General features: G+C 45.4%; 1 protein-coding gene across 2 annotated transcripts in view; it reads right to left on the bottom strand.

Annotated features, from left to right (window-relative positions):
* Window positions 1–755: 755 nt before the first annotated feature.
* The window catches only part of LOC145353604 (syntaphilin-like), a 44,346-nt gene continuing 27,703 nt past the window's right edge, over window positions 756–17,398 (bottom strand). For both annotated transcript variants that reach the window (XM_080204363.1, XM_080204364.1), the window contains exons 3-7: window positions 15,229–15,346; window positions 7,872–7,942; window positions 4,937–5,146; window positions 4,163–4,312; window positions 756–1,761 (exon numbers count right to left, since the gene is read on the bottom strand). In XM_080204363.1, the coding sequence (XP_080060489.1) occupies window positions 756–1,761; window positions 4,163–4,312; window positions 4,937–5,146; window positions 7,872–7,912 (1,407 nt within the window). In that variant the 5' untranslated portion in view covers window positions 7,913–7,942; window positions 15,229–15,346. The remainder of the gene's footprint in view (window positions 1,762–4,162; window positions 4,313–4,936; window positions 5,147–7,871; window positions 7,943–15,228; window positions 15,347–17,398) is intronic.

The following is a 17,398-nucleotide window of genomic DNA, read 5'->3' as shown; positions in this document are numbered from 1 at the left end:
ATGAGTGTATTTTTGTGTGTGTCTGTCTGTCTGTGGTAGAGTGTGTGGATGTGTGTGTGGGGTGTGTGCGCGTGGGTGTATGTTTGGGGTGTGTGTATGTGAGATTGGATTTATGGGGGGGTGTGGGTGTGTGTGTATGTGTGGGTATGTATGTGGGTGTGTGTGTGGGTATGTGTGTGGGGGGGGATGTGTGTGTGTGTGTGTGGGTATGTGTGTGGGTGTGTGTGGGTATGTGTGTGGGGTGTGTGTTTGGGGGGGGAGTGTGGGTGTGTGTGTATGGGGGGGTGTGTGTGGGTATGTGCATGGGTGTGTGGGGTATGTGTGTGGGTGTGTGGGGGGTGTGTGTGGGGGTATGTGCGTGTGTGTGTGTGTGGGGGGTGTGTGTGGGGTGTGTGTGCGTGGGTATGTGTGTGGGTGTGTGGGGTGTGTGGGTGTGTGGGGTGTGTGTGTGTGTGGGTATGTGTGTGGGTGTGTGGGGGGTGTGTGTGTGTGGGGGGTGTGTGTGGGGTATGTGTGTGGGTGTGTGGGGGGTGTGTGGGGGGTGTGTGTGGGGGTGTGTGTGGGTATGTGTGTGGGTATGTGTGGGGGGTGTGTGGGTATGTGTGGGGGGTGTGTGGGTATGTGTGTGGGTGTGTGGGGGTGTGTGTGTGGGGGGGTGTGTGGGTATGTGTGTGGGTATGTGTGTGGGGGTGTGTGTGTGTGGGTGTGTGTGGGGGGGTGGTGTGGTGTGGAGAGGAGGGAGGCAGTGGTTGGGGCTAGGACGGTGGCTGATTTGAGGAAGATGCATTGGCACTGAACCGTCGCAGGGATTGCAGCGCAATAACACAGCAGCTACGCAGCAGCACACCGATATTGTAAAGAGGCTGCGAGCTGCCTCGTTGAGTGCTGACAATCCAGGCTACAGTGGGAACTGCTGGCACTGTCACTGCTAGCAGGTCTACAATATAATAGCGGCTCCAGTGGCCCACCTGGGTGGGCACCTCGTCTGACCCAGGCTGCACGGGTGCCTGTGGCACCTCATCTCCAGGGGCCTCGGCCACCGCTCCTGCAGGAGCTGTGTGGGAGTCAACTGGCTGCACATTGGGGGTTCCATCGAGGCTCTGAAGTGTCTGGTAGTCAGGGGGTGGTCTCGGGGGTTCTGTCCCCACGGCAAGGCCGTCAGGGTCGAAGGTGCTGGACCTCAGGACCTTCTCTGCTATCGCTTCCAGGTCAGGATCACGGGGGGAGAAGTCTGTCTGAATGCCCTGCTCCCGGACAGTACTGAGCTGGATCCCAGCCAAATGGCCCCTTCCCTCGGGCATGCCGCTTGCACGCAGTAAGGACCTTGCGGTGATGGCTGCAGCCTCAGCCGCACGATCAATCCCAGAGGCGAGGGAGCCACGGTGCGGCAGATCAGTGATATCAATGGCCTGGAGATCACATCCCTGCTCACTCAGCTTGGTGTAAGTGGAGCTGCGAGTCAGAGACTTGGCAGGGGAGCCAGCAGCAGACTGGGACGCACCATCCTGGGCCAACTCCATACTGTGCAACAGGCTCTCCAGCTTCTTGTTCTGAATGTTGATGTCAATGAAATACTTCTGGATGCCTTTATCCTTCTCCACCAGGTTATTCTTCACTGTGTCAATCACCTGCTTCAGCTGCTTGATCTCCTTCCTGGCCTCCTTCAGTGAGAGCTGAGCCTCCACACGGTGACATTCTTCCTCAATCCAATCTTCCTGCATCCTGGACAACTGCAACTTCAGGTCCTCCACCTCCCCACCTCTGTGAAAACCACAAGGACAACCCATTATCAATCACTACATTTCACAGGGAGAGGAGAAGGCCATTCAGCCCCTCGAGCCTGTTCTACATCACTCAAATACCTCTGATCTATACTTGATTTATTAATCTTTGCTTTATATCTCTCAGTGCCCATAACCAACAAAAACCTATCTCACTCATCAAAACTACAACTGGCCCCTCTGGATCCCCAGTCTTTTAGAGCAGAGGGTGCTGCCTTTTGTGTTAAAAAAAATCCAGATTCTTTCCCTGAAGGAGCCTGCTCAGATTTGCAAATCGTGACCCCTTTACTCTGAATTCATCCCCAGGTATAATCTGTTTCTCTATATCTGCTCTCTGTTGAATCTTTTCTTCATTTTGAACACCTCAATTAGATCACCCCCTCATCCTTCAAACTCAAGCAAACACAAACCACGTTTCCGCAATTTATTACTTAACTCTTGGCCTCATTTAACCTCATGCTGCAATCTCTCCAAGTGCGAGAGTCCTTCCTGAAGTTCAGTGTCCAGAACTGAGTACAGGACCCTGGCTTAGACATAATCAAAACTCTGGACGTGCAAAACTTCCTCCTCACTCGAATCAACTCCGATGAAATAAAAACCCAGTATTCAATTAGTTATTCCATCTGTGGAATTCCCTGCCCAGTGAAACAGTTGAGGCTACCTCGTTGAATGTTTTTAAGGCAAAGATAAATTTTTTGAAATTAGAGGAATTTGAGGGTTATGGTGAGCGGTAAGTGGGTCTGAGTCCATGAAAAGATCAGCCTTGATCTTATTGAATGGTGGAGCAGGCTCAAGGGGCCAATGGCCTACTTTTGCTCCTAGTTCGTATGTTCTTATCATTGTTTGTAAAAATTCATTAGCTTTTTGTCATTTGCATACTCAGATACCCATCTTTGCTCCTCCACAGTTCTTAACCCATCTCACACTTGGCTATTGTAACTCCAACAGAAAACCCACTTAATCAGTCAGTATTCAGCCTGTATTATCAGTCAGTATTCTGCCTGTATTATCAGTCAGTATTCAGCCTGTGGTATCAGTCAGTATTCAGCCTGTGGTATCAGTCAGTATTCAGCCTGTGGTTTCAGTCAGTGTTCAGCCTGTGGTTTCAGTCAGTATTCAGCCTGTATTATCAGTCAGTATTCTGCCTGTATTATCAGTCAGTATTCTGCCTGTGGTATCAGTCAGTATTCAACCTGTGGTATCAGTCAGTATTCAGCCTGTGGTATCAGTCAGTGTTCAGCCTGTGGTATCAGTCAGTGTTCAGCCTGTGGTATCAGTCAGTGTTCAGCCTGTGGTATCAGTCAGTGTTCAGCCTGTGGTTTCAGTCAGTATTCAGCCTGTAGTATCAGTCAGTTAGCACTACTGCCCACTGGGCCAAGGACCTGGGTTTGATTCCTTGCTTGGGTCACTGCCTGTGCAGAGTCTGCATGTTCTCCCTGTGTCTGCATGGGTTTCCTTGGGTGATCCGGTTTCCTCCCACAGTCTGAAAGATGTGCTGTTTAGGTGCATTAGTCATGCTAAATTTTCCCTCTGCGTACCCCAACAGGCGCAGGAGTGTGGTGACTAGGAGATTTTCACAGTAACTTCATTGCAGTATTAATGTAAGTCTACTTGTGACTAATAAATAAAACTTAATTTTTTTTTAAACTCCAACCTATACAGAAAGTTACTGTGAAGTCAACTGAGAGTAGGAATGGGTTATTGCCAGACTGTTTGGGATTAATGAGCTGGGCCATGATACACTGTCAGTGCTGGGCCAAGTGTACTGACCAGTGCTGGACCAAGCTGTACTGACCATCATGGGCCAAGCTGTACTGACCATCATGGGCCAAGCTGTACTGACCATCATGGGCCAAACTGTACTGACCATCATGGGCCAAACTGTACTGACCATCATGGGCCAAACTGTACTGACCATCATGGGCCAAACTGTACTGACCATCATGGGCCAAGCTGTACTGACCATCATGGGCCAAACTGTACTGACCATCATGGGCCAAGCTGTACTAGCCATTGCCTCACCAAGCTGTACTGACGAGAGAGGGCCATTTTGTACTGACAATCTCTGGGCCAACCTGTACTGATCAGAACTGGGCCAAACTATCCTGTCCAACGCAGGGTCAAGCTGTACAAACCATCGCTTTGCCAAGCTGTACTGACCAGTGCTGGGCCGTGCTGTACTGACTAGCAGTAGGCTATGCTGTACTGACCAGTGGTAGGAGATGGTGCAATGACCAGCAGTAGGCCATGACGTACTGACCAGCAGTAGGCCATGCCGCAGTGGCACCCACCCTCCCTCCCCACTGCCAGACTGGGCCATGTCTGTGAAGGTTGAACCTGACATATTCCTGTCTCCTCACACAATCAGAAAGCAGCAATACCTCTCATCCAGTTTCTCCTCTGTCTCCTTTAGCTTGGCCCTCAGGTGTCTGATGCAGACTTCTTTCTGCTGCAGGGGAGTCAGATACTGCTCCGGTGTTGGCGGTTTAATCCCATGATTTTCACTGCAGGATGAATATTTGCTGGAACGTCTGCAAAACAAGTTTGAGAAACAGAAATATGAGAAGGGGAGGCAAGGCTTGTGACTGGGTCCATCTGAACTGTAGTTAGGGTTACACACATATAGAAAGCTAATTATTAAAGAAAGACTTGCAATTTTATAATGCTTTTCACAATTTCAGAATGTCCCAGAGCGTTCCATAGACAATGAAGTAATTTTGAAGTGTAGTCATTGTTACGTAGGAAGCATAACAGTTGTGTGCGAGAAACAAAATTGTGAAAATGCTCAGATAATCTGTTTTCAATAACTTTGGTTGAAGGTTAAATATTGGCCAAGACACCAGAGAGAAAAACCCTTCAGGACTTTTCTATCACCTTGAGGGGGCAGACATGGCCCAGGTTTTCAATGTTTCATCTGAAAGATGCTAACTTCAGTGATGCAGCACTTCCTTAGTTAGCCTGGATTTTTTGTTCTATCCTCCTGAGTGAGTCTTGAATCCACCACATTCTGAATCAAGAGGTGAAGTTACTGGCCTCTGAGAAATGGCTAACACAAACATTTTTTACCCCGATATTGCTCCAATTTGTGAAACTGCAGATACCGGTTATCAGTACCAGCATAGACCTGTGAGCGATCGAGTCTTTCCTGCATTTACCTGGGAGTAGGGCTGCTGTCGCTGCCCTTGTAAGAACCCGAGTTGCTGCTGCTGCTGAGGGAAGATGTAGCACAGCTGTCCCGTAGACCAACCGGAGGCGAGCTCCGTCTGGATGGCTGGAGGAGGGGCTGAGTCTCCTGCTGTGCCGAGGTTGGGGTCAGCGCCGATTTAAACAGAGAAGAGAAACCACTTCTTCCATGGAGACCTCGACTGCAAACAGGGGAAAGCGGACAATCAGAAGTCGAATCAGAACCCAGCTTCTACTCACTGTTAGAAGATAGTGTGTAACAAATTAAACCCAGTTCAGAGGAGACCACTGAACGGAACTTTCCCCACTGCAGAGTTATGAGAATGAGACCCTTCTTCAACCCTCCCTGACATCCAACTGATCCGACATTCCCCAGTCAAACAAGTTGCTCTCTCCCCCTCCTGAGACTATTACACAGGCATTTACCTTGCACCGTTCCTAGTCAAAATTGACAAAAAACTGTTAGGGATTATCTGAACTGACTAAGAATTGTCCAGACAGAAAGTAACCAGTATTAATGGCGAAATAGAGAAGTTAAGAAATAGGCATATTTTTAAAAACCACAAAATAAATGTGAACTGGGTGCCACATGATTCTTGTGTGGCACTATCTTAGAAAAATTAAAAAGTAAAGTTTTTTTTTAGTATCACAAGTAGGCTTACATTAACACTACAATGAAGCTACTGTAAAAATCCCCTCATCGCCACACTCCGGTGCCTGTTCGGGCACACTGAGGGAGAACTTAGCATGACCAATGCACCAAACCAGCGCATCTTTCAGACTGTGGGAAGAAACCACAGTACCCAGAGGAAACCCACACAAACATGGGGAGAACATGCAGACTCTGCACAGACAGTGACCCAAGCGAGGAATCAAACCGGGGTCTCTGGTGCTGTGAAGCAGCAGTGATAACCACTGTGCCGCCCCCAAAGGCATGACATAATTAAAAAGATTTACATCAATGAGCATTCATGACATGCAAGTATATTGCAAGTATGAACCCATCATAGGCCAGCATGAGGTTTGACACACCACATACAGTGCACTGACTTTATGTCTGAGCCTCAATTTGCCATTGTGAAATCGAGTTTTCGCATCCCACCTACTTAATTACCCAGAATTCAACATTTCCCACTCTTGTTTCATGTCTAAATGACTTTTGACTGGAACTGAAGTAAATAGATATCTGGCTATTTGCTCAAACCTGCTTCTTATAGAATCACAGAATCCCTACTGTGCAGAACGAGGCCTTTTGGCTCATCCAATCTGCACTGACTCTCCGACAGAACATCTTACCCAGGCCCTTCCCAAATCACCCTTTCCCCATAACCCCACACATTTACCATGGCTAATCCACCTAAACCTACATATCTCAGGATAGTAGAGGACAATTTAACATGAACAATTCATGTGTGAAGCTGAGAGGTCTAACAGTCAGACTACAGTGAGGCTAATACCCATGTAAACAGAGTCAGGCCTTCTAACCTCTGGCGTCGCAATCTGTCCACCTCTATTGCCACCTCTGGCCTACCTCTGGCAACAGTGATCCCTTCTCCAGCCCATGTCTGTCTTCCTAACATTAAAATACCCCAATCCTTGATGAAAATCCAGCCTCCAAGTGCAGTGTGAATTGGTGACATAGTGGCAACATCACCGGCCTAGTGATCCAGGCTAATGTTCTGGGGACGTGGGTTCTAATTCCACTATGGCAACTTTTGGAATTTGAATTCAACTAATTAAATCTGGAATTGAAAACTGTGCTTTGAAATGGTGAAAACATCATCGATTGTCAGGAAAACCCATCTGGTTCACCAGTGTTCTTTAGAAAAGGAAATCTGCCATCCTTATCCCAGCCTGGGCTATATGTGACTCCAGATCCACAGCAATTTGACTGACTCTTAACTGCCCTCTGAAATGGTCTGGCAAGCCACTCAGTTCGAGGGCAATTAGGGATGGGCAACAAATGTTGGTCATGCCAATGACACCCACATCCCACCAATGAATTAAATAAATGTAAATAAATGTTGGGAATCAAGTAGATAAGGTTGTTAAGAAGGCATACGGTGTCTTGGCGTTTATTGGTAGAGGGATTGAATTTAGGAGTCGCAGCGTCATGATGCAACTGTACACAACTCTGGTGCGGCCGCACTTGGAGTATTGTGTGCAGTTCTGGTCCCCACATTACAGGAAGGATGTAGAGGCTTTGGAGAGGGTGCAGAGGAGGTTTACCAGGATGTTGCCTGGTATGGAGGGGAGATCCTATGAGGAGAGACTGAGAGTTGGGGTTGTTTTCGCTGGAAAGAAGGCGGCTAAGAGGGGACCTTATTGAAACATATAAGATGATTAGAGGTTTAGACAGGGTGGATAGTGATAGCCTTTTTCCTAGGATGGAGAAAGCTAGCACGAGGGGGCACGGCTTTAAATTAAGGGGGGGTAGTTATAGGACTGATGTCAGGGGTAGGTTCTTTACCCAGAGGGTGGTGAGGGACTGGAATGCCCTGCCTGCTGCAGTTGTAAATGCGCCTAGTTTGGGGGCGTTTAAGAGATCCGTGGATAGGTTTATGGACGAAATGGGATTGGCTTAGATTAGTGGGTTAGTGTTGTTTTCTTTTTAAAAGCTGGTCGGCGCAACATCGTGGGCCGAAGGGCCTGTTCTGCGCTGTAATGTTCTATGTTCTAAAGATGCTAATTTATTCAATTGCTCCCTGAGGTGTAGCAAGTAAAAGATTTCAGAGTAAAAAGGTATCTCCTGAATTGCTCGGTGGGTTATGTTTCTGGCCCTTAGTTTCGGACTTTCTATAAGTGGCAAGATCATCTTTGCATTCTTCCTTCGTAACCTTGAAAGACCTTTGTCATCTCTCTAATTTCTGCCACACAAAAGTCTTTATGATGTGCTGCTGTATGTACCTCCTTGGTCCTGGAGATCTTCTGCTTCCTGATCCTGACATGGGGGTCACTGTATTGAGCCAACAGGAGACCTTAGAAAACAAAAATAAGATCCACATTAAGAGGCATTCCCAAGTCCCAGTTGGAGAGCTCGAGGGTTGCCAACTTTAGTTGAATATATTCCTGGAGTTTTTATCACGTGATCTCCTTCCTCTAACTGTCCCACTCCCTTATTTCCTGCCATTGGCAATCCAACTTGTCCATCCATTACCCATCTTCCTTTGGAAAGTGAACAGACTCTTCAGTATCTGATTGGATAATTCCTGGTTCTCCATCAAACATTTTATGATGAACAGAAATGTTCGAAGAAAGGTAATAAAAATACATACAAATCTTTTTTAATTGTTCATATGATTGTTTTTGCCCTGGATGCTTCTCACTGCAATGCCCTGGACGTTAATCTTTTCCTGGATACTCCAGGACAATCCTGGAGAGTTGGCAACAATAGTGAGTATGCATCTCCAAACTCTTGGAGGAAATCCATCATCTTGCTCCATCGCTGTAATAATGGCAATGTGATACCCCAAACCCAGTCTGAATTTCCAGATTACAGAATATTTCTAACAGAATGGGGGAGTGATGGTGGTGGGGGGACAACAGTAACAGAGGTCGGTGAGCTAGGTATTTGGAATTCTTGTGTTACTAATGCTCTTGTGTGTTGCCAGTCTTAATTGTTTCAGTAATTTCCCAACCTGCTCATATTTGCCTGAAATAAGCATACAAGAGTAATGTCCTAACTCTGTTAAGGGTTGTGGGTTCTAGACAAAAACAAAGTATGTGGTTTGCACACACTCATTCAAACTAACGACAACAGATTTGTTGAAAGAGTTGTTGCCTGTACAGACTACAAACTGAAACTAAAATCAGGAGCCTCTGAAACACCCCAATGGCATCACCATCAAATCATGTGACCTGCTCTTAAAGCAATCATGTAACTACTTAAATATATAACAATGAGAAAACATGAAAATTGGGAGGTCATTGGGCCTTTTAATCTCATAGCTTCCACAGACCACTTGCACCTGTTTTGACAATGTTGGCTCCTTCAAACTTCTGGCAGCCATGCACTGTCACGTCTAGACCCTAGGCTCTGGAATTCCCTCCTTAAGTCTTAACCCCAGCCTCTCCTCTTTTAAGATACTCCTTAAGTCTCTTTGACCAAGCATTTGGTCAACCCCATTCTAAAATTTCCTTCTTATGCCCTGTGCCTTGGGATGTCCTTCTTTATGTAAGAAATGCTATATATTAGTGCAATTCAGAACAGCCTCAACAATTTGCTGAGTGCAGTCCCTACTATTTAAGTGGAAGAGATTTGGGGTACAGTAGCATTGAGGTTATGTTGCGGGTAATCACAAAACTTGGAGTAATGATCTGGAGAGATTAGTTCAAAATTCAACTAAAAAAATATGGAATTTAATAAAAGGCTAACATTTGTAATGGTGATTGTGAAACAAGCAGATTATTGGAAAAATCCATTTTGTTCTCATAAGGGAAGAAGATCTGCCTTTCTTATTCAGCCTGGCCTATAATTGACTCCAGATTCAAAGCAATGCGAATGACTCGTAACTGCCTTCTAAATGGCCTTAGCAAGGCACTAGAGAATGTGCCTCAGTACAACCTTCTCAAAGGCAATCAATACTGATTATGCCAGACATTCACATCACATCACAGAGCTTATACTTCGTCCACTCATTAATCGCCTGCATTATTTCCAAGTGGTTTGGAAAACATTGAATTAAATTTGTCTGCTTTGTAATTAGTGTTTTTATAACAGTAGGTGCAGGAGTATTTAATGAAGGGTGGCATGGTGGCACAGTGTTCAGCACTGCCGCCTTACAGCTCCAGGGACCTGGGTTCAATTCTGACCTTGGGTGATTGTCTGCGTGGAGTTTGAATGTTCTCCCCATGTCTGCGTGGGTTTTCACCCACAGTCCAAAGATGTGCAGGTTAAGTGGATTGATCATAGTAAAAATTGTCCCTTAGTGTCCCAAGATCTGTAGGTTAGATGGATTAGCCAAGGTAAATGTGTGGGGTTATGGGAAAAGATACTCTATCAGAGTTGGTGCAGACTCAATGGGCTGAATGGCCTCTTCTCCACTTGGGATTCTATGAAAAAAATTACTGTCAACTCCTTGGTACAATCACAATATTTAGAGTCAATGAATGGAATTTGATTTTGGCAATGGGGCTCTCACTCACAGATTAGAGAACTAACACTAGCCTTGCCATCAGTCACATAACCAGTTGGTCTTTCCCAAAACTTAGGAAATCCCGCCAATCAGAGACTGACAGCTATACACTGTCAGCATCATCAGGAACAGTGGCTTCTACTGCTTGTGCATCCACCGGATCCACAAGGGACCCAGGCAAAGATAAAGGTGGGATGGGCTCACAAGGAGGTGGGATGGGGGAGGGGTGGAGTGGAGGGGGGCGTTCAGTTGCTGGCAAAGCAGGATGGAGACCCAATAGGATCAGCTTGGATCAGTAAACTTATTTCCCACGTTTTACTCATTTTTCCTTTCTGCTGCCACTGTGTATTGATGGTGGAGGATGTGAAAATTTAAGATGATGGATAGAGTGCCAGACAAGCAATAATAATGCCATTGAATGTCATGGGGGGATGGTTGGATTCTCTCCTGTTGGAGATGGTCATCGCCTGGCACTTGTATGGTGTGAATGTTACTTTCCACTTGTGAGCCCAAACCTGTTCAGGTCTTGCTGCATATGGACACAGACCATTCCAATATCTGAGAATTGTGAATGATATTGAAATGTACAAGCTGCAAAGATCCGCACTTCTGACCATATTTTGGATGAAGCAGCTGAAAATGGTTGTGCCTAGAACACCACCAAGGAATTCCTACAGTGATGTCCTGGGTCTGAGATTATTGACCCCCAACAACCACAACCATCTTCCTTTGTGTCAGGTATGATTCTACCCTGTGGAGAGTTTCCCCTGTTCCCCACTGATGCAGCACTTGGTTAAATGCTGCCTTGATGATAAAGGCAGTCACTCTCACTTCACCTTTTGAGAGTTCAGTTCTTTTATTCATATTTGAGCCAGGCTTTAATGAGGTCAGGAGTTGAGTGACCCTGGCGGAACATAAAACTGAGCACCAGTGAGCAGGTTATTACTGACGACGTGCTGTTTGGTAGCACTGTCTTTGGCACCTTCCGTCATTTTGCTGATGATTGAGAGTAGACTGATAGGATGATTTTTGGCCAGGTTGGATTTGTCCTGATTTTTGAGGATGAGATGGTACCTGGGCCATTTCCCACATGGTCAGGTAGATGCCAGTGTTGTAGCTGTACTGAAACAGATTAGTTATGGCTTGGAGCGCAAACTTTCAGTACCACCAGTTTTCTACATTATAACAGTGACTACACATCCAAAGTACCTAATTGTTGTAAGCTATTGTGGGAGAACTTGAGATTGTGGAATACACTGTGCGAATGTAATTCTGGGGGAGATCCCCTGGATCCGCTAGCCCTCAGCAAGTATCGCGAGGGCCCAGAAAATTGGGAGTTGGTGAAAAAATAGATTTCATGCTGATCGTCAAACCCATTACAACCCTCCCAAGCTGTGTGGTTGGCCCCAATCAGGTTCCTGTCAACGTTACATGTAATCAGCAGGCTTGAAGCCCAATTCAAATAGCTCTCACTATTCACCTGCCTCCCATGTAGACCAAGTGGGATCTGCATTGGGTGGACTTTTGTATTGGTCCTCACAAGCGAAGGCCTGGTGTGTTGGACCCAAGGGTTGAGGAAGCACTACCAACTCCTCAGCAATGAGAGGCATCCTTACCACGCCCCCCCCCCCCCCCCCCCACATCATGCAAGCTTGATTCCCCAACTCCCTTCCCTTTGACCCCAACGCATCCCCTCTTCCACTCACACCCCCTCCTCCTACTCAGCCTCCCTTCAGGCCATGCGCCTTGGCACTGCTAACAATGCAGTGTCCCCATTCACTGACACACCATGGTCTGGTGCCTTGGGCTCCAAAGGGGCTCAATGAGCTAGGTCCAGTGGCCATTTGCCCCTCTGCTGCTGTCAGGCTCCAAAGGATGAGTCCCTCAAAGATCCTGGGAGTTGGATGGGCTCGGTCTGGGGGCCAGGGATGCCCTCACCATTCTCTGCCAGGATGGGGGTGTCATGGCTGAACTGCCCCTTTTAGACCTGGCAGATCTGAAGATCACCCTTGGCATGGTGATTTCAGGCAGATCTGTGATCAGCATTCCTGCCAGTCAGCTGTGTAAATTCTGAAGTGGCCAGCTCACTTTAGCCTCCATGCCTCCTGGTCACCTGGAAGGATTTAAAATCATTGCAGGGGTTCTAATCTACTTAGCTGTACACTCAACCCTAATGTATGCACACAGCTTTGACTTGAAGCTGCTGAGGCTTTCCAGAAAGCTGAAATCATTGAATCCCTCTCCATTGCGCTCAAAGTCTTTGACCTGTAACAGATTCAATGTGCAGTGCCTTGTAAAGGATCAGCTGCCAGTTCAATGGATTTCTATCATCCTCCAGCCACCTTGTTTGTTTTTATTTCACTCCACAGTGGGGAGAAAATAAAATTCAAAGTGCCTAAAGTTTGCGAATTGGATCATGCCACCAGGCCTGGCGCCAATATTTTTGCCAAAAATGACACTTTGCCATTTTTTGGGAAAATTCCGCTCCTTGTGTGAAAGAATGCTTCCCAAGTTGTTCCTTTGTGGTCTAGCTCTAATTTTAACATAATGATCCCTTGTTTTGAATTCCACACCAAGGAAATAGTTTTTTTGTCTTCATCCTATTGAATCCCTTTATTACATACATCCCTGCTAATTTGATCTTGGAGTTATGGGAACCATGTCAGGTAATGTTCTATCAACAGATGGAGCCCAAGTCTAACAACACTTGTCCATCCTCTGGCATTTAATCCCCTTTGACCAAATCTTTGGGTACCTGTCCTTCTGGGATTTGGTATTAAATTTTGTTTGATAATGCACCAGTGAAAGGCCCTTTGAACATTTTATCAAGTTGAAGTCACTATACAAATGTAAGTTTGTGTGGCTGACCCTTCAGTTTTCAAACGTGTGCTGTGTCAAATTTCAGATTGTGGACTCCCAGAATGTGAAACGAGCAGATTTTATCGATGCAAAGCTCAAACATAATAAACAGGCTTTGTTTTGTTATATACATGTATGAATACATTCACAGCAAGCAGTCACTTTGAAGGCTTAGGCAAATAAGTTGCCTTATCACAGATAAAGGCCAGGAAATCTATACGCAGACATATTATAAATACAAACCTCAATCCTATTCTTTTGACAAATCCAATTTTAACCATGGATCCAAAGGAACTATCTTAAAACCCAAAGGTAATAACTGCACTACCTGTACTACAGTGAAAGAATCAATCAATCATTGCTTGAGAAAGTCTTGTTTTGATTTACATCCCTCATTGAGTGGCGCCACAGTGACACAATGATTAGCTCTGCTGCCTCACAGTGCCAGGACTTGGATTCAATTCTGGCCTTGGATGACTGACCATGTGGAATTTGTACATTCTTCCCAAGTCTGCCTGGGTTTTCTCCGGGTGTTCCAGTTTCCTCTCAAAGCTAGTTAGGTGAATTGGCCACGTTAAATTCTCCCTCAGTGTACCCAAACAAGTGCCAGAGTGTGGCAACCAGGGGGTTTGCACAGTAACTTCATTGCAGTGTTAATGTAAGTCTACTTGTGAGACAAATAGATAAACTTAAACCTACTGATGGGAAGGGGAAGCATTCACTTAGAAGTGGTTTTAATTAAAGACATAGGGAGAAACTGTTTTCAGTAACAGAACAATAATTGTAAGAAGTCTGACAACACCAGGTTAAAGTCCAACAAGTTTATTTGTTAGTAAACCCACTAGCTTTCAGGGTTTGCCCCTTTGTCAGGTGAGTGGAGAGTTCTGGTCACAGAGCATATAAAGGCACACACAGTTTACAGAATACTGATTAGAATGCGAATCCTTATAGCTAATCAATTCTTAAAGGTGCAGACAATGTAAGTGGAGATAGCATTAAGCCCAGGTTAAAGAGATGTGTATTGTCTCCAGACAGGACAGTAGGTGAGGTGTTGCAAGCCCAGGCAAGTCATGGTGGTTACAGATGGTGTGACACGAACCCAAGATCCCGGTTGAGGCCATCCTCATGTGTGTGGAACTTGGCTACCCGTTTCTGCTCAGTGACTCTGTGCCATCATACATCGTGAAGGCTGCCTTGGAGAATGCTTACCCAAAGATCAGAGGCTGAATGCCCGTGACTGCTGAAGTGCTCGCCAACAGGAAGGGAACAGTCTTCCCTGGTGATTGTTGAGCAGTGTTCATTCATCCATTCGTTCTGGTGTTCATTCATTGTCCACTTGACAATCACCAGACAAGACTGTTCCCTTCCTGTTGGTGAGCACTTCAGTGGTCACGGGCATTCGGCCTCTGATTTTCGGGTAAACGTTCTCCAAGGCAGCATTCAAGAAGTACAACAGTGCAGAGTCGCTGAGCAGAAACGGGTAGCCAAGTTCCGCACATGAGAGGATGGTCTCAGCCGGGATCTTGGGGTTCGTGTCACACTATCTGTAGCCCCCATGACTTGCCTGGGCTTGCAATATCTCACCTACTGTCCTGTCTGGAGACAATACACATCTCTTTAACCTGGGCTTAATGCTATCTCCATTTACATTGTCTGCACCTTTAAGAATTGATTAGCTGTAAAGACTCACATCCTAATCAGTATTCTGTAAACTGTGTGCGCCTTTATATGCTCTGTTTGTGACCAGAGCTCTCCACTCACCTGACAAAGGGGCAAACCCCGAAAGCTAGTGGGTTTACTCTCAAATAAACTTGTTGGACTTTAACCTGGTGTTGTGAGACTTCTTACTGTGTTTACCCCAGTCCAACGCCGGCATCTCCACATCAGGACAATAGTAACCAGAGGTGACAAATCTCAGATAAATCACAAGAGAACCAAGAGGGGAGACGTGGAGAATTCCTTTTAGGCAGCGAGTTGTTATGACCTGGAACACGCTGCATGATAGGTGGAAGCAAATTCAATAGTAACTTTCAAAAAGGTAATTTTTGAAAAGGAAAATTGTAATGGAAATGGAGAAAGAATAGGAGAAAAGTGGCACTCATTGGATAGCTCTTTCAAAGAGCTAGCACAGATACACTGGATCAAGTGGTCTCCTCCTGTGCTGAATCATTCTCTAATCGCCCAACTAAACTCTTCTACGCAGGGAGAAATGGGAAAATCTGATGACTGTCCATGGGGCAATACAATATTCCAGCCTTAAATCACCTTACCCAGGCTTGATTTTCTCTCCTGTTTTTATTCCCTCCTGTTGGGCTGCCAGTGAAGATCCATTGTTCTCAATTGTTATATTTGTCTTGGAATTCCATCCGGTGACAGCAGCGACACCTCCTGTGAAAAGTCAATAACAGTGACACAGTGTTTCAGTAAGCTGCTTGGTACCAACCACAGTGAGTCACTACCGGAAGCTGCCATAAATAGAGTTCATTCTCCAAAAAACACTGATGGCTCTTAGTAACAGCCAGTTAAACATATCATTACTTTGCAGCCCAATTGCAATTGGAATAGGTGAGATCTGTGTAAAGAAGCTGCTGGTGCAATCTGTTCGTAGAATGTGATCACAGCTGGTTAACGCTGACATTCTGTCACACATGACTGAAGCTTTTGTTTTTGTCACGTGCATTTTTCTCTCGCAGATAGAGAAATGGCCTCTTTGTCGAGTACGGTCAGGAATCAGTAAAGCATCAGCCCTGTGGTTCATTCAGGAGGCTGCCAGTCACAGACTATAGATCCCATGCTTTGGTCCATCATTGTTAACCTTCAAACAAAAACACTTGATTTATATGACACTTTTCATCGCCGATGGATGTTGCAAAGCTCTCTATAACCATTAGAAGTACTTTTGTGGTGTACTCCATACAGGAAACACGGCAGCCAATTTGTGTACAGCAAGCTCCCAAAAGCAAACTGTGATAATGACCAGGTAATTTATTTTGTTTTACGTTGACTGAGGGATAAGTATCGGCTAGAGATAATTCCTCTGTTCTTCTTCAACATAGGTCATGTAACCTTTTGCATCCATCAGGGTAGACAGATAACCAGCATTCCCTCAGCCCTGCAACGTCACTCTGAAATTTTGCGCTGTAAGCCATGGACTTAAACCTGGAATCTTTTGACTCTGAGGCAAGGGTGTTAGCAGCAGAGCCACAACTGCAAACATCCACCTTCAGAAATTCCTGGAATTGATGGAGGTGGAGGTTGGTGGTGTTGGGGTTCAGACCAAAACTTCTGCCTGTCCGCTGCTGTTCTCCCTGACGAAAGCACTTTGAACATTATGGTTGGACTCCAAAGCCATATCTGATAGGTGTGTCACACCAGAGTCAGCAGATTCATAGAGCTCTGGTGGGCATCTCACCATCCTGTCAGCCATGACTCAATGGATAATGCTCTTTATGCTGAGTAAGAAGGTTGTTGTTCCAAACTCCAGAGACCTAAACACAAAAGATCGAGAGTGACATCATTGTTGGTTACGTCTTTCAGACAAGTCATTAAACTACCCTTCCACTCTCTCCAGATGTAATAGGTCCTCTGGCATGATTTAAAAGAAGAGCAGGGGAATTCTGCCTGCTGTGTTGGCCAAAATGTATCCATCAATAAGCATCATAAAAACAGATTATTCAGTCATTACTACATTGATTTTTGTGGGAGCTTACTATGCACAAATTGGACACTAGTCTCCTACATTACAAGGGGCTTCAAAAGTACTTCATTGGCTAGAACCTGTTGTGAGATCACTTTAAGAGAGACTATACAAATGTCAGGATGTAAACCATGTGACTGGAGGAACTTTCAGTTCAGCTAGCAATATGTGGTGTGAAAGAATTGCTGCTGAAATTTCCTGTTCACAATAACTGTTGAATTTTTATAGTAAAAGTGTCTGCTCAGCAATCCTGTATTACACCTTTAAATATACTGAACTTACATGACACCAGTCTGGTATGAGATTAGTAGGTTTGTTTTAAGCAAACATAGAAATAGAACAGAAGGTGCTTTGAACATCTTACAGTTATGAAAAGCATATTAATAAAGTAAGTCTTTCTTTGCTCACAATGTTTTCATAAAGTTCCCCATGCCTTCTTCTGTGACCAGTTCTAGAGCCTACTATGTGCTGTTGCTATGGGCATAAATGGGAGCTTAGAACTTTTCTCACAATATGCATTTCCAACACATACAAAGCGCCCAGAAGTGGAAACTTTGAGTTTTAACCCAAGAAAAGGTTGAAGAGCAATGTGTCTACTATATCAAACCGTTTAATGTTAAGACCTTTAACATTAAACGGTTTGATATAGTAGACACAAAGAAAACGTTTCCACTTGTGGTGGAGTCCAAAACTAGGGGCCATAAATCAAAAACATAACTAATAGATAGTTACTAATTAATCCA

The sequence above is a fragment of the Carcharhinus amblyrhynchos genome, chromosome 16 (assembly GCF_965287045.1).
Source record: "Carcharhinus amblyrhynchos chromosome 16, sCarAmb.v2.hapA, whole genome shotgun sequence".
Classification (NCBI taxonomy): Eukaryota; Metazoa; Chordata; class Chondrichthyes; order Carcharhiniformes; family Carcharhinidae; genus Carcharhinus; species Carcharhinus amblyrhynchos.
The sequence above is the reverse complement of the archived record's forward strand: the minus strand, read 5'-3'. Positions and strand labels throughout refer to the sequence as shown.